Here is a 17,882-nt window from a genome sequence, read left to right as displayed (position 1 = left end):
AATTAAGGGGAAAGTCACTCCAAACTCCAGTTGCATGACAAAATAAAATTATATGCATGGACTAGGCCTGAAAGCTCACTTTCATTCATGACAGGCTCTGTCACAAATCCTTTTATCAGTACTCCCACTGGAAATATATATTGGGATGCTGCATGTCCTCTACTGCTATTTTCATGACAACTACATAATTACTACAACACTCTGCAAAACTTTACAACCTGTAGGAGTTTTGAGTAAACTTCCATCAGTTTGTTAAATCCAATTTTCTAAACATCTATCACTAAAATTCAACATACAAATGAACTTATTTACTTGCCAAGAGATTCAGTATTGAATTTCCTGAGTTTTCTTTAGGTGTTCTCTAGCCTTGAACAGACGGTAAATGTTGACAACAAAAAGCATCAACTTTGGAGATGGGAAGAAGGAACTCTGCCAAAAGCAACAAGCATGGGAAAACACAAAGCCTTCTGCTAGGAAGGAAACCCTGCTACTAGGATTGTCTACAGCCCTTTCAATCTAAAACTGAAATTTACTGTTCCACAACTAAGCAGTTCTTTTAAATGTTTCTTTTTATGGCTTAATATGGGACCAGAAGCAGGTGCCATGGGACTTAAGTCACCATTTGTAGTAATCCAGTAGTGAAAAGCAAAATGACAACCACATTGCAGAGAGACCCGAAGTCAGGTAAGAGTCCGATGCAATTGTTGGGTTTTTTTAGCTTCCTCTGGTGCTGCTCTCTCAGGTTGCTTTTTTTTTTTTTTTTCCTAGAACAATACAGCAAACAACATTAATATTGAGGAAGCTGGCTTCATGACTGAACTGAAACGGATTCTTTTCCAAAAGCAGAATTTCAGGTGGCTGCTACCACTCCCTGGAGCTCCGATCTGTAGCTCTCCTGCCTTCCACTCCACTCTTACCAGGGTCTTTGGAGCTCTTCACAGCCCAGATCCTCCAGTTCCCCTTACACCCTGCCACCACTCTAGCTCCCTTTGCTTAGTTCATGCATCGTTTGTTTTAGCGTTCTTTACTTTTCCTGCTGGGATCCTAATAACCCCTCCTGCATCCACCGCAGATACCCATTCTGAGTACACTCCTTCCCGTGACGCTTCACAGTACTGACACAGAAGGTTTGTATTCATCAGGCCTTCAGTGAAGTGTCTGGAGCACAGTGTTTGGATACACCTGCTCACACCAGGAATCAAAATACTCATTCTGCTGAAGACTAGTGGAATTTTCCCATGCAATGCAACGAAGCCGACATTTCTCCCTGCTGCTCCCAGCATTACCCCCTGTACTGCTTAGTCCTCTATTCCACCGGCACTGCAGACCACCCTGTACGTGCTCTGCGACAACAAATACTGTCAATACTAAAGCAAAGAAGTTCTCAAAAGGGAGCGATCTGGTAACAGGGACATGTATTCTTTGGATTTCAGGCTTTTAGGCAAACTGGCTTCAATTCACTGACTGGTCAGCTGTACCTCCAAAGGAAGTACAGGATGGAGTGTTGGCAAGTGCGACGCAGACTGTCAAGCACAGCAACACTGTGTATTTGTCGCTGGTCGGCTCCTGCGTGAACAATGATTCAACTGTTCCCTGCCACTTTTTCCACGCTGGAGCAGAGTATGCAGTAGAAGGTTACAGAAGGTGTTTGGTTTTTTTTTCTGAAGGTGACAATGCTTTTACCCTCGTAGCTAACCAGGCTCCTACGGAATAATACTGCACGCTGGTGTGACTCGAGGAATCCTGTGAATGTCAGCAGTGTTGATAAACAGTAATCAGGCTGTTGATTTAGTAGTATCAAGCGCTGAATACCTCAGAGGTATGTTAATACAAGGCGGTGCTGATCAGCAGATAGCAAAACTGATAAACACTGTGGTTAGCAGACACAGTACAGGCACTGCTGGTACCATTGCATTTACTTCTATTTGTATAGCTTGTGTTGCTGAGAGCAAAGAGCCTGGCTCTCTCGCCATACATCATGAGCTATAAAACCACAAGAGAACCCTCAGAATCAAAGCAATACAGAGATACCAAACAAAAACGTACCAGGCTTTGATAAAGTTAACCTTGAGTTGTTTTAGAGAAGCAGTATGGAAACTGATTCAGACTACTTATACTAAGCTTAACAGTGAAGTTATTTGGTTCCTTTCCTAAGAAGGACGCAAGAGCTCCAGCAGTTCTTTAAATAGAACTCTTCCTGCGACATACATAAAAAATGAACATAGGTGGAAGAAGCAGTTTCAGCAACACCAGAACCAAAGAGGCTTTTAGAGCATTTGTTTTTCTTCTGTTTTCCAAGATTTTCCTTAGCATGTAATAAGGTACAGAATCATAGAATAGTCTATGTTGGGAGGGACCTTTAAAAGGTCACCTAGTCCAACCCCGCTGCGTTAGGCAGGGCCATCTTCAGCTGGGTCAGGTTCAACCCTGAACTTGAATGTTTCCAGGGATGCTGCACCTACCACCTCTCTGGGCAACCTGTTCCCATGTTTGAACACCTTTGTGGTAAAAGATGTCTTCTTTATATCGAGTCTAAACCTACCCTCTTTTAGTTTAAAACCATTACCCCTTGTCCTGTTGCAACAGGTCCTGCTAGAAGGTTTGTCCCCATCTAAGTACTGAAAGGCTGCAATAAAGTGTCCCTGGAGCCTTCTCCAGGCTGAACAACTCGAATTCTCTCAGCCTGTCCTCACAGGAGAGAGGTGTTCCATCCTTCTGATAATTTTCAGGGCTCCTTCTGCAACTATTTGCACAGGTAAGACATCCTGCCCACTCCTTTAACACCTATATGTGAACCTGCAGGAACGGTTTTGCCTTTTGAGGCTCCTGCTGTCTGTCAAATTTGGTCACGGGCAAGCAACAGGTTCAAAAGTTGTCTGGGAAACGTACGCAAACAGCACGATCTCACAGGCCTTTTGACTCCTTTCATTAATTCTTTTTAACTACAAGGTCACTAGAGACTTCAGCAAGGAGTCTACAAGACTTAAGAGATTCCAAGTCTCTGTGTACCACTGGGCAATTTTTATTACAAAAAATACCTCTTCATTGCCTTCCTCACCTCTGCTTCCTTACTGCATCATCTGCTGACTCTCCCCTGTGTTGAACGGTACCACTACCACAAGCAGGTATTTTTAGTAGTCTTTAATGAAATGTACTAGTTAGGAATAATAGCAAATGAAGATGATGCAACCATCCAGCTCTCAGTATGGAAATCTCTACAGTGGGTAACATGCACTCTAAGGTAATAAAACCAGTCACTATTCCATTTAGCAGCAATATTACTGGGGGGCATTTATATAGTAAACTGGCCTTTTTTACATACCTTGTGTTGGGGGTCCATTTCATTCAGATAAGCAACTGGTAACTGTAGATCAGCCACAGTTACACACACACACACACAACGTCATTCTGTCCTCATTTTATCCTTCCTTTTTCTAAAGCCCACTTGTGGTAATCCTGAAGGAACGGCCAAATCAAGTGATACAAACGTCTAACCTCACTTAGAGCAGTTCTCAGTGGGGTTCTTCCACAAAAAAACAATAATGCATCTTTAAAAAAGTTCCGCAACATGCACAAAGCAGCCCTTTGTATTTAGGAATTTCAAGGTATTGATTATGGAACATGTCCCTCTTAGCAGGCCGTTTAGGGAGCGTACCAGTTTCACAGGTGAGGATGCTGGAACAGAAAAGTTAACAGACTAGCCCAAATTCAAGTGACAAATCAGTGCCTGATGCAGGCCAGGGCCAAGCGTAACTGAAGTGCCTGGCCATCCCCTGAACAGCCAACAGAAACCGGTCACTCTCTGCTGAAAACTTTTGCCTCAACATTTCCATAGCCTGGAGTTTGATGCTGTAATTCTGCTGTAAACTTTCTGCCACCTTTAGTGCGTATTCACATGCTCTGGGCACATCTCAGTCCAGTCTCTCAAATACGTCGGGGTATATGGGGAAGCTCCAAGTCTCATTTCCTTTTGTAAACGTTGGCCTCGTGTTTTTCCCTCGGTCGTAACTATACAGTCCAGTACTCTGCACATACTTCATCGCTGTCTCTGTATCTGTCCTGGAAGTGATCCCAAAGTGCCTCAGTGCAGCTACACAGGACATATTCCCAGAGACAGCGGGCAGTCACACGAACACGAACTGCACCGTTCCCTGCGGGAACCCTTGGGTGCAGATAAAAGCCTAAACCACAGGAGTAATTTTGAGACGCCCACTTCCAATATGCAGCAGAGAGAGTATGAAATAGAATATTCCTGCCCTTCTCTGGAAAGTTCAAAATACCTGCGGGATGGGATTTGCAAGGTCATTATAAAGGGCTAACAGTAACAGCAATGTGTTAAGGTCAGTAGAAAATCGACACGCCAATTCCTCTGCAACAAAAACACTGCAAAGATTCATGTCCTTAACGTTCCATGAATAGGATCTGCTTACAGTAGTGCAACCCGTGGAGCTCGCCAGTGTCACTCACAGTTGTAGGACTCATCCTTTTCACTTCTCATCTCAAACTAACCATACCCATTATTTGCATTCACACAAGGTACATGTCTAATATCCTTCTCTTCTTCCTCCCCAAAACTCTTTTGTGCCGAACAAGTAAATCTCTGTTCTTGGAAAGCTGATTTGGTCATTAGATAGCCTTGTTATCTTTCCTTGGAGACTAGGCCTCCAGGGCTTATCTGACATCAGATGGGCTGAAGTGATCCTGGTGACAAACAAGGAGCTACAGCCCGTGGCTTCAGATTGGAAGAAACAATTAATAAGAACATGCTGAAGAAAGATGATGATCAGAGCCTTCGGAGTTGAGCAAACTGCTTGGTAAAGGGGCTCTGGGGCATAAATAACTTCAGAACTGTTACATTTCATGATTTAACTTAACATTTGATTTAGAATCATCTTCTAGGGCAGCACAGGAGTATTTGGTGGATTGATTACTTTAAAAATCTGACCAGAAAATCTGAGGACTTTTATGAAGAGAAACTCTAGTCCAAATACAAATGACTGAGTTTGCTTGAAACAGTGATTAAATCGGATCAACAATTACTCTAGGCCCTTAAAGATTTAGGTATCTGACTGGTAATGATGAGCTGTCATCTTTCTGATGACACTTGAGACTCTTATGCCTCATCTATTTTTGCATTGTCAACAATCAGAATGGAAACTTAAAAGGACAAATATTTAAGCTTCATCTACCCTTTTAACCCTGTGTCCCTCAATTAATATTGTATCCCAGGTAATTAACATACCTCGTTACAAGAGAACAGCTTACACTACTGTAAATATCTGGTACAGGTGGAACCCTCAAGAGGTTAAATCTCCAACATCAGTCCAAGGTATGAGCTCAAAGTCCGAAAATCAGATACCCGGTCTCACAGCAATGAACATTTGGGATTTGTCCCTAATCAAGGGAGAGCCGCACTGCCTATCAGTCCGAAGGCTACGATGCCAGAAAGACTATTTGAAGGTCAGCCCACACGCAAAATCCCTAAGTGTCATGCCCTGCAAGCACACAGAACGCCCAACAGTTGCACGGACAATTATGCAATGGCATCCTGGCATGTCACCATACTCCGGAGGTGCAAACAGCCAAGGTCAACTCAGGTTCCAAATCTACACAGGAGACACTGAATGCAACATCCACAGACCCTGCCTTTTACATCCTCCTCCAGTTCTGAAACAAGTGCAACTTCAGCTGTAATAACAGAGGGGGGAAACAACAGAATATTCTACCAAAAAAACCCCAGTCACTGTATGTCACCTGCCTTTTTCCTATTACAGCGAGACTTGCTGTGAATTGTTTTTTATTCTCTTTGAGGAGATTTTTCTTCACACGGGCTTAGCAACCTGGACAATACTTCAGGAGACATGAAGCGATTTCTTCTCTCAGAAGCATTTTGCCATCCGTGTAGGTGTCATTAAATCTGATCTCTCCCTTCAATTATCTTGAGTTTGTCAGATTTTCAACATCCTCTTAGTACTGCAGATAAATATCAATCTTTATCTCTGAACGGCAGCTGCTACTCAGGTGCTACCCTCATAAACCTTTGTATCTGATTCACAAGTACATTTATAAGCACAGCTATAGAAAGCATGACCTGCTTGGAAATACCTAAGATTTCAGTTCCTAAGAAAGTGAAACTCTTCTGCCCATCCAGACTGGATTTAGAGCAAATGTGAACATGTGGAAGCCACTTCAAAAAGAAACGTGAGCAAATCTGAACAGAAAAAACAGAACAGAGTCTTTAAGTATCACTGATCAATGTAAGAGGTGCTTCAGGTTTATGTTAGAATTAGGATTTCTTGGTTTTTACTATTATCTTTACAAGCTTATTTTCACAACACATAATAGTTTTATTTATGGTTACCAAAAGTGGCTGAAGAGCAAGGACATCTTAGAACTGAATGGCATGATCCTTACGTTACCTTTGCTCCCTATCTGAGCAATAAAATTATAGAACTTACACTGTCAAGACAAGGCTTGCCTGGGTCGAACAGCAGCAGTTGGCTTGTATCTGATGGTCTTGTGTACAGCCAGATGATTAAGTTTTATTAAGCAAATCCCTGAAATCCTTTTGGTCTATAAACTGATACTAGAAGCAGTAGGCAAGGATGCACGCTGTATAAGGACTAACACGATACTAGCTGCTGGGGCTTGGGGGTGGGGAAAGCACAAGGGGAACAGGCTGCAGAAGATGGCCAGCCTGGCATACTCTCCCTGTCACTGCTAGACGGACCTGACCCAGCACAGAATTCCTCATGACTCCGAGCGCCTTGTCGAGGAGCGTGTGCCTTAGGAACCTGGAAAAATGGTTCCTTCATTCTGTCTTTGATAGGCAGTTCTAAAAGTTCAACTTCTTTCCTTTTTCATGGGCAAGGAACACCAGTATCCTTCAGTTATGAATTTGTGCTGAAAAAATTAGCATGCAAATAGCATAAATATATTTTGCAAATAGCAAAAAATAGCATAAAAAAGCACAGTAAGAGCCGGATACCTACTAATTCATACAGGACTTTTTCATGTAACATAAGACTTAAACACAGTGTGGCATATTTCAGCAATCTGCTCTTATCTTTAGAAACCCAATTCTATTCTATTTTTGGACAAAATAATTACCAGTGCAGGGAAATCGGCATTATTTCTCAGAGTACATACATTATTATGGCTACCTCTTTTTGTTTCCATTATGCTTTCTATACTTGTGTCTTCAAATGATGTTAAACCATTTCTTAAGAACTCAAGAATTAATAGCATCCATGAAAACCATTTCGAAGAAACACTTCAGGATTTAGATAGGATATTGGATGCTTGGTCCAGTGGGGTTCCTTAATTTTTAATTATTGCACTGTCAGTTTAGTTGTCCCACTTTTTGGAGCCTTAGAATGACCACGATTCAATTAAGCACAAAACAATCACTAGTGTCTCATTCTCTCTCTTCCCTCCTCTGTCTTCTATCTACTTTGCAATTGTTGGTCTACCATAATAACTCTGGATCAAAGGTAATAGCTTTTAACCTGAGAGCACTGTTAAGATTTCTCATTCCAGAGAAACGGATTTTAAGAACATTACTGATGTTTAAGGGAAAAATGTGCCAGCCCTCAACAAACCATGTGCCAGCCACAGAATTCTAAAAGGACTGAAATTGGACTTATTACCAGAGGACTGAGATTATATAATGGAGTGATCTTCTTAACATTTGCCTGAATCGGCACGTTAAAAAAATACGATCATTTGCAGCATTGTGTTCAGTTGAATAAACTCTGTGTTTGTGCAATCTGCAAATATTGGCTCTCAACATTTGCGGTATTTTGTTTCTCAATCTCATTACCCCCTTTAGAATAATCTTGAATTTAGAAGGTATAATTTTTTGAACATACATCATTTAAATGGAATCTGTTTTCCTGTTAAAAATGGAAACAAAGATTTCAGACCCATTTGCAATTTGAGAAATGGAAGCTCCCTGCCAGAGCCACTGCAACTTCTGCTGTGCATCTAGCAATCTGAGGTAGCCTCGAATTTTTACCTCAAAAAAATCCTTCAGAAGGGATACTAGCTTCAGAGCTGTAATTAATCCATTCTTCTAAAATTACCAACAGAATTCAATCTGCCTGGCTTCATAGAGCCACATGGATCTTTTGTTATAACAGTAATATGAGCAAAGGAGATAATGGGGAGAGAGGTGCTGATAAAGGAAAGGTATGAGTGTGTTCGAAACAAACCTGACCCACTTCATGAACTGAATGCTGATCAGCCAGTTCTGACGTCAATGCATATTTTACTGTCCACCAGCAAGACGAACCAGCACTACAACCTACTTCAAAATAACAGTCTCTCCTACCTGATCTGGTTCGAACACAGTAGCTTTACCATCAGGATGGCATGATTTCTGCAGGCATCTATAAGGCATCTTAATCTGGTAGTTTTGTGGGGCAGGAAGTATGCAGAGAGAAGCTCACTATTCCATCTTCAATTCAAAGCTGTATTTAATTTTCACAAATGCACAGATGTTCCACTGTACAGACAATGAGCAAGTTTTATTGGATGACAGCACAGTGCATCAGTGACCAGTAACTGAAATCCAGTCCCTGTGATCCCTTCAAAAAAACAGCAAAATGTAAAGGGTACATGAGCAATCCAGTTACCTACAGGCAATAACTTTGAAAAGAACAAAGGTTTACCTCTAGTCCTGAAAACAAATTCGATGTCAAACCTGATGCAGACTGCCTGGTATGGCATTCTTCAGCTGCAGCTCTCGCAGTGGACATCGGATCTGATTTATACCTTCTTTTATGTTAACTCAGGCTAAAATTTAAGTTCGAGGCTTTTGCTCCCAACTACCTAGTATCTTCTAGAAAATAACAGATTATCATAGCCCTCAGCTCACAATCTCTGCGCATCCTCTGTTTCTTGTCCAGTTACTAAGATTGAAAAAAATGAAATATCCACTGAATTTCATCCATCCTCTTCCTTTTAGAGCAGTAAATTTCAGCCCAGCCTCCTTGTTTAAGCATAAAATGTGGCAGTCTCATCAGCTTTCAGTTTTAGGAACACTTATTTTTGAATCTTGGTTTATTCTCCTGGTAGCTGAAATACATAGCTAACTTCATGCATGTTTCTGTATTTGACAAAGAGATGTTGTACTCTTTAAGAGTAAAAGCTTTGATAAAAGTCTTAGAAGCATCAAAATGAATCAAGAGGTCCCCTGGAAGTTAGGAAGAACCTGGAGTGACCATGAGTATCTATGTGGATTTCATATCTGCTTGGAGTGATAGGAAGGGATAGCCCCGCACATAGTGCATGGGCCCGATGCAAACACTGACACTGCAGAGCTTTCTATCAAAGTAATTCATCGGTTACTGTGCTGTTTTTTAATTGCTAGAGTAATTCAAATTAGAGAGTAATTCCAGCTATCTGACTTGGGATCCTGGCTGCCTTTTGTTCTTCCAGTTTGATAAATGAAGCACGAAGAATATGAACCACTGGAAAAGACTGTTCTCAGGGCAGCAGCAAACTCCAAAATCACAGATAAACCATTCCGTGGAATTCATCCTCCATCTCCTTTACAGAGAAAAATAAAATAACTGACTCTGCACAAATCACTACAAAGTTTCTAGCAGCCATAACTTTCCTCCAGCTACTTTATCACCAAGGCTCAACACAGGAGTTGCCATCAATCTGATAAAGCTTGACAAAGGTACATGAAGGAATCAGACCATCTGAATTGCTGCCAGTTCACGTGATCATTTACATACAGACCACCCGTAATTAACTTTCGGCAATACAGAGGCAGAGCACGAGAGCAGCTAAGAGGAGGAAAGAGACAGAAGCAGATGATGGAAACCTAGTAACTACCATTTATCTGTGCTTTTATTTGAGTCCCTGGAGAACCTCTTCATTGAAATTCCCTGCAACAGAACAGTTCATGTCTCTAACCTTTCTTTGGTTAACACGTCTCCTGAGATGCCTTTGAAGTAGTGTTTTTGTGAGCCTGTGTCATCCTTGCACTCCAGTGTTCGGGGAGGCAGGGAACTTGCATCCCCACACTGCTGAGGGCATCCATGGAAGGAATACCTCTGAATATGGCCCTGCTCCAGCACAGCTGAGGCTCCTGAGGAGTTCTGAAAAACTGCCAGGCTGAACGTGACAAGCTGCAGTGCAGAACTGATGTGGAGGAAGAGAAATTAGAAGGGACAGAATGTGGTGGTGAGAACAGAGAAGAGTGGCAGATCAGAAGGCGAGAAAAAGCACAGATGAACAACAGCACAAGAATTCCCTTATATTTGGTTCAGTTACTCATAGTAAGTGGGGTCCATGTGACTTGCAGCCCTTGGACACATTATTTACTGCAGCCATACATTGTCCTGGTAAATACAATTTATATCAGTCATAAATTTCCAGATGCTATGATTGTCAGTAGCTGCTAGAAATAAACACAAGTTTGAAAATCAGAAACAAGAGAAGTACAAATACTACAAATGGTACTACTGATGAACCCGCTAGATTAAAGCTCCAAGTACCGAAACTATTTCACTGTCAGATTTTTCACAGATTTATTACCAACAGCTGTGACCCAACAGTGCTGGTGGCCCTATTGGTTTTCAGAATTTTGAGACATCACCACCAATTCGATCTCAATGCTATCAGTTACTACATTTGGGCTGCTTTGTTATAGAGTCCAGACAGCATCTCCATCCCAAACTGTTTCTTTAGCTTTCTTCAGCTATCAAATGCCCTAAATAAGAACTTTATTAAAACAGAACTGCATCTTCCTGCTACAACAGTTATGAACCCGTTTTAACTTCATCTGATGGTAGCTTTTAGTATTTTTACAATTTATTACGAAAGCCCACAACAGAGTATACAGAAAATTAAAAGATAACCATAAACAGTTTACTATCAAATGAAATGAAAAAAAAAAATACTGCAAAGCCTCTGCTATTAATTTATATTAAGTGTTAAATAACAGTTTTTACAGTTTTTATGAACCTGCTGTAAAATTCCCACACTGAGATGCTGAAGAGCCATGAAATACAGAGAACACGCCAAAGATCAGATGAATAGGCTTCCCTCTCTAGCTTCAGAGAATCTCTTTTTCACACTTTTCCTTCTGCCAAAGATACAGCCTAACATTCAGATTTAATAACAAACAGTAGCCTAATACTCTATGAAGACCACGGTTCTGGAACTCACATAGGTGTATTTTCCTCTTCCTCAGTTTTAATTTACCTGTTACTTAACCTTTCTGTAAACTCTTAAACCAAGTGAAAAAGATGCTAGAGGTGGAAAGCTGGTGCTAAAAATGACAAAACGAATGTTTTAAATATACACCTAAAACTAAAAGGTCAATACCAAAGCAACAAACACACCCAGGATCTGGGAAAGCTACTCCGTTAATACATACATTGATAAGAAATCCTTCTTAGTCCATCAGTATGGCATCTCATAAGCAAAGATAACCTATTGGTTATTGGTTTTTTTGGGGTGTGGGGGTGGGTTTAACAGCAACGACTATGGGTTCCTTTTCTCTAAATTTAAAGAGGATAAAACTATTTCTTGAGCAGGAATTTTCATCTCAAAGGTGAGTGCTGATTTTAAAAGTTGTTATAGATTCCCCATTCTGATAAACACGACTTGAAAAGATTTAAAAGATACTTCCTGAAGGTGAAGTTAATCCCCAGAAGTAATTACCTAGCCTTCCCAATGTTTGCTGTAGTATTGCAGAGAAAGGGTGAATCTTTGCGATACAGATGTTAACCAGTTAAAACAGGTGTTTTCCTTTAAAAATATAAGGACATGTCTCTGTACTCAGTAGACAAAAAGGAGCGCACCTTTAGAGAGCTGCTGGCACATTTAACACTTTTCTGTAATTTTATCCTTACAGAAAGCACAAGAGATCAAGATACTTTTGCAGTTCATCCATTTCAGAAATGCCAGAGGAAATTCAAGGGTAAAACAATCCAGCAGTGATCTACAACGCAGGAATATTTTATCACTTTACCTTTCTCAGCCTGATTGGCGATCTATTCACACTTCCTTCTCAGATCTAGCAAGCTTACTCCTAGACAAACCAGCTTTTACAGCAGCTGGCCTTCTTTTCCTGCTCCCATACTACTGATGACTGAATTTCAACAGTCCTCCAAGTCAAGATGTCATCTAGCTTTCCCATTTCAAGTGTCGCTGGGCTAAAGTCAGTATGGAAGGATTCGTGAAATTGTAATGAGTTGACAACTGCCAAAATGATTTCCATTGCTAGCAACATCTGCTGTGTCTAAATTTATAATTAAAATGAAATCATGCATGCAAAACGAAAAAAATCAATAAGCTTCCATTTTGAGTTTTTCTAATGTTGAAAGAAGTTATTTGATTAACTCTGTTTTAACCTGAACATCTGGCAGCATTATAGACATGTTATGACACCCACAAAAAATGGCTATAACTCTAAAAATTATTTCCTTTTTCCTGGAAGTATAATAGAGCTAATCTAGGAATTATTTCAGCTACATATACTATGATATCCATAATGCAAAAATATTACATGTGTTACCACTCTGATTTTTTGTACCTTAAGCACAGCAGGATAAATTGGGTAGCGGCAACTTCATAGAAATAAGGTGTAACTGACTATCATCTACGTTCTGAGTACCTGCTATTTTGATGTTCATGTTGTTGTCAAGCAAAAGATTTTCAGCCTTCAGGTCACGGTGAACAATCTTTCGACCATGGCAATACTCCACTGCTGAGAGGATTTGCCAGAATTTGCGCCTGGCCTCAGACTCACTTAGACGGCCATGGCTGGCGAGGTAATCTGTTAAAAAAAAAAGCAGGTTTAAATGGATTAGGCAGCAAGCAACAACCCTGAAACTAAAAATGATTCCTCTCAAATAATTAGCACTAGGAAACTCAAAAAGCATTTCAGCTGATCCGTTTCCAACCCATTATTCTCCTCTCCTCCCCTCCAAAAGAATGAAAAACAAACAAACAAACAACAAAAACCCACACTGCTGAGTAATGAAAGTCTACTCTGTTCTTTTATAGTTGCCTGACTATTCTGATAAACATTTTCATATAGCACAACTCCTGTGGAGTGGGGAATACATGGAATAACTGGCTTCACCATCGTGGGGTACTTTAAGCTTTAGCCTCTTACCAGTTCACACAGACTTCATGCCACACTTCTCCCTCTGAAGCCTCAACAGAGGCTGCATGGTAGCTCTTAAGTATTTTTTCTCTAGAAATAAAACAAGTACCCACACAGGGTATCCACAAGACCTCTCTTTTGTCTTCATCGCATCGCAACCAGAAAGAACATTTTATTTTCATATTTGATTATGTTGTGAAAACTAACGTTGGCCCTGAAACAAATGATAGCTCTGAACCCGAAGACTTCATTTATCCTCAGGAACAAAAACAAGCAAAGCAGCAGCTGTGTGAGTCTTGACAGAAACAGCTTCTACAGCCAATTCTATTCTTTCTCTTACAAGGCATAAAATCAAAGAATCAACTGTCAGGATGGTTTCAGAATTGCCTTCAGCATCCTACAAAGAATGCAGTTAATGGCCAAAGTGCAGCAAACGCATATATATATTGTATACAGTTACCACAGGCAAGGGCTGAGCGTATGTACACATGGAGCAATCTCCAACCGCTTGCTGCATCACAACTCGTAGTGAAGTTAATCAAAAAACAGCGAACAAGAACTAAACTGCTGAAGCTGCCGCCAGACCCTCCTAATTACCATGTATAGAGAAAGCCCCACGAACAGGAATCATCATTTATAGACCAGCTGACACCAACATTTCTGTCTGAATTCAGTTAACAGGTTAAAACAGCTGCTTCGGCAAGTTGAAAAGTGAACGTGACGTAATGGAGGTTTTGAGCCTACACTTCTGTTTGTTTAGAAGAATCTCTGACAAAATCCGTAAGTAAAATGATTAATCATCTCTTCTGAGCTAGTCAGGTAACCTCAGTAACCCAAAAAGGATCATCTTGCCCAATACAATGCCAAAGCAGAATACCTGGCCTTGTTAAGTTGTGGTTGTTTTGTCTTTAATAAAATACCATTCACAGGCTTTATAGGTGCTTGCAACGTTTTTATTTGAGCTTTTCTGCTTTCTTCATGATATGCAGAGAGGACCTGAGCAGCTCCCATTAAGCACAATGTAAAACCTGAAAACACATGTCCAGTGAAACTTCCCCCATGGTGTACTTCTGCTTCATTGTTACTACAGATAAGGACAAAGAAATAAGTTGTTCAGGAAGAGGGGGGCACAGACCCACCCACCACCCACGAGGATTTTTGCAAATATTCAGACAAACGTGAAAAAGAAAGTATTTGTTGTCAGACTGTATAAACCTGACCACTTCATTGACCTTCCATTCTTACACATGGAGAGTTCTCCACTGCCACCTGGGTCACTAGACTGCACTGTCATTAAGTGCTCCAGACAGTATCATCTTGATAATCCAAACGACTTCTGAATTATATTTTCACTTGTATGATTTAAATAAACAAATGCAAGCCTTAATACACCATCTTCTTAATACGCTTAGTAAAACAAGCTTATTTCAAAGACGTTTTATAGGGGGATCATTTAGGAGAAAGGTCTACATCCCATTACCGAGGCAACTTAATTTTTGTTTCACTTGCGGTGGGATTGAAATGATTTCACGCGCTGCTGCTACTGCCTCCCAAGCACATTCTGCGAGCACAAAGGTGCCTTCCTGAACCACCTGAAGTGGCAGCCTAGAGACCTCAGTTGCAGTATACGCATTTCAGCATCCCTCAAAAGGCATTTTTGAGCAAAGCACATTAGACCTGATCTCTGGAACCTGCGGATCTTAAAACTATCCTCAGATCTTCTAACCTACCTAAGCCTTAACCTGCTTTCAGCTGGTTTAACTTGGCAATGCAGAAGAACAAACAAAAGCCTGGCAGTAAGGGGAGAACATAATATTTGCAAGCTAAATATCATTCAGTCACAAAGTGACTGACAAATCATACAATAAAGGTGAAGTCAGATATCAAAGGCACAAACTAAACTACACTGAATGCAAGCCAGCTCTTTAAACTGTTAATCCATCATTTGTTAGCAATGCAGCAAACAAGTTAATTAATCCAAGCTGTCATTTGCTTTTACGGCTTTAGCCTGTCAGGACTTTATATTTCAAGCTTCCAAACCACCCTGGCCTTAAATATTCCACCAATCTAGCAGTCTGCACAGAAGAGGTCATTTATTCTGAAACACACTGCTTTCCTGGAGAAGTAAAACATACCACAGCCTATCTAAATAGGTGATGGTATGTGCAAGGATGCTGTTTGTGCATTAACTAGCTTGCAAATAGGAAAGGCTGGGATACAGGCAGCGTGCCAGCCCCCAGGTTACAGAAACCACTTCGAGACAGCTGAAACTTGCTGGAGACGTTCTGCCACAACTGCTAGAATCTGGACACTGTTTGAATATGTGCGTCTATACATCTCTGGAGCTAAGGACCACAACCCGCAGTTTTTATTGCGGATACGTAGAGGAAAGCATCCTGTTGTACCTTGCAAGACTGAAATAGCAAAGCTACCCGTGCTTTCATAAACGTATCCTTTGACAAATCTTAGCCTCGTGTCACGCTTTCTGGTTAGATGTTTCTACGAGAGGGGTTTTTTCATTTTTCTATAATAAAATAGAAACCAGAAGTTATCTTAGATTCAGCTGGATCCCCAGCAGAAAGCAGCAGGACCTTTGTCACAAGGCAGCCTCCCATCCAGCCTTTTCAGTAGTCCAAAGTGCACTCGTTTAGTGGGCAACTGAAAGACTAAGATGGTATTTACCTCATATGACTCCAGAGACACTGGCTGCCAAACCCAGTGGTTAATGCTTTCCATTTAAAATACGGCCCTTTTTTCAGGTGGGTATCTGTACGCGTTTTAAAATTTGGTACGTTAAGGCTCTGTTCAAGAGGCACGTACACACCGAAGCGAGTACAGCGAAGGATAATGAAGATGATTAAGGGACTGGAGTGCTTGTACAAGGGGAGGCTGAGAGTGCTGCAGGTGTTCAGCCTGGGGAAGACAAGCTGCAGAGGGGAATCTTACGTGTGTAAATACTCGACAGGAGGAAGATCACAAGGCCAGACTCTTCTCAGCAAAAGCACCCAGCAAAAGGGTAAAAAAAAGCGGGAACTAACTGAAACACAGGAAATTCAATTTAAACCTAAGAAAAAGGGGTTTTTTTCTGGGCAGGTGGTCAAATGCTAGAACAGGGTGGCTAGAGATTGTAGTTTCCATCCACGGTCCTGAGCAACCTGCTCTGGTTGACCCTGCTTTGAGCTGCAGAGCTGGACTAGACATTCTCTACAAAACCTTTCCAACCCCAACGCTTCAGCAACCCAGTTCAGTGTAAGGCAGTGAAGACATGGCTCATCCAGTTCAAATTTAGTAACAAGCAAATAATCCCTTATTAGGGGACACACTGTATTTCTAGTTTTATGAATGCCTATTAACAGAAGCAGTAATAATCAGAGTTTCAGCTAAAGAAATGTATATTAAACATTAGAAAGAATATTTATAGTTAAAAAAACACACATCCTGAATAGCTTTATCTAGGTTACTGAATCTCTCCAAGGAGATTTCCAAGAATGGTGTGGCTGATCCTGCCAGGTGTGGGACACAGCAGATAGCTGCTCAAGCCCATTCCAGTCCAGCTTTTTGGATCTCTGCTAAAAACATGTATGATATTGTCCAGGACAAACTGCTAGGTAAAACTAGGCTCTTACAGGTACAGACATACTTAAATACTAATACTCTAAGAAATCAAAGAGATGTCTGAATGTCTCCTTCATGTAGGAGCGTTTCTGGAGACACTTCCACTTAGAAGAGGCACAAGACACTGAGAAGCTGACGTTGAAAGCACAGAGCATTTTACAATCAAAGACGTCTCCTTAAGGCTTAGTGTTTATTCTGAAAGTACTCTAGAAAACTTGTAAGACTGTCTTTCTGTATAGTCTGAGCTAAGGACAAAAGAACACTACTTTGGCTCCCCAATGAGTAGAACAAAATCCAGTACAGAATTAAGGTCACTTTGGTTAAACTGTGCATCAGTTACTGCATGTTTCCAAGAGAAGCACTCAGAAAAGTATCAATAAAATTGTAATAGCATTGTTACATCTTTATTTGCACAACTATAGCACACTTTGCATTACTAGTTACTATATATATTTAATGGAGGAGTGTTTTCACATCTAGCTGCTGTTTTGCTTAAGAAATGTTCTTCCAAACATTTACCAGCCTCTCTGTAAGTTCAGTGCTTTGCTATTCAAAAAAAAAAAAAAAGAAAAAAAAAAGATTTACTTTGAGATCTACTTCTCGTGGATGTTTGATTTTGCATTTGTAGAAGATGAGACCCACCAGACCACCTGGGCTGATCTATTTCCCACACAGCCACTGGGTACCCACTGTGAATGCACAAGAGCCTCTTGCAAAAACAGGCTCAAGTCCTAAGGTACCCTCTAGGACAAGGGAGGCAGAGCATGAACAGAACCGGCTAAAGGAGCTTATTTTGCATTTCTGTGCATTACTATCCCTCCACAAAAGTAATTTTTTAAAGCGGGTGGTGGATGCCCTGGCTGGCATCCGGCAAAAGAAATAAACATTTCGTTTCCATTGTGAATGTTTTTGGAAACCTCAGGATAATCTTATGGCTCTTCACAGTAAAGCAGAGAGATGCCTCTGTAAGAGCAGGACTATTAGCACAACAATACAGCCCAACAGTATCCCATTCTTTCCTGGCGGTTCTCTAGGCAGCAGGGTCCTCCCAACCTACCGTCCAATGGCAAAACAGACTGAAGGTTGTAAGGAACACCTAAACAATCCGGAAACTCTGCTATGAGATGTAAAATAC

General features: G+C 41.0%; 1 protein-coding gene and 2 long non-coding RNA genes across 6 annotated transcripts in view; 1 reads left to right on the top strand and 2 right to left on the bottom strand.

Moving 5' to 3' along the window:
• The window catches only part of SIK2 (salt inducible kinase 2), a 55,247-nt gene that overhangs the window by 19,536 nt on the left and 17,829 nt on the right, over positions 1-17,882 (bottom strand). For all 3 annotated transcript variants that reach the window (XM_055819414.1, XM_055819413.1, XM_055819415.1), the window contains exon 4: positions 12,638-12,799. In XM_055819414.1, the coding sequence (XP_055675389.1) occupies positions 12,638-12,799 (162 nt within the window). The remainder of the gene's footprint in view (positions 1-12,637; positions 12,800-17,882) is intronic.
• Positions 3-17,259, top strand: LOC129785732 (uncharacterized). Of its 2 annotated transcripts, XR_008749912.1 has the most exons (4): positions 3-4,814; positions 11,876-11,941; positions 13,807-13,912; positions 14,122-17,259. It is a non-coding gene; the product is annotated as an uncharacterized LOC129785732 (long non-coding RNA). The 2 variants fall into 2 exon arrangements; XR_008749913.1 differs by having other exon boundaries at positions 13,807-17,259.
• On the bottom strand, positions 8,460-11,882 carry LOC129785733 (uncharacterized). The gene is made up of 2 exons (XR_008749914.1): positions 9,928-11,882; positions 8,460-8,588 (listed from the first exon to the last, which is right to left on the bottom strand). It is a non-coding gene; the product is annotated as an uncharacterized LOC129785733 (long non-coding RNA).

Source organism: Falco peregrinus, chromosome 15 (assembly GCF_023634155.1).
Source record: "Falco peregrinus isolate bFalPer1 chromosome 15, bFalPer1.pri, whole genome shotgun sequence".
Lineage (NCBI taxonomy): Eukaryota > Metazoa > Chordata > Aves > Falconiformes > Falconidae > Falco > Falco peregrinus.
The sequence above is the reverse complement of the archived record's forward strand: the minus strand, read 5'-3'. Positions and strand labels throughout refer to the sequence as shown.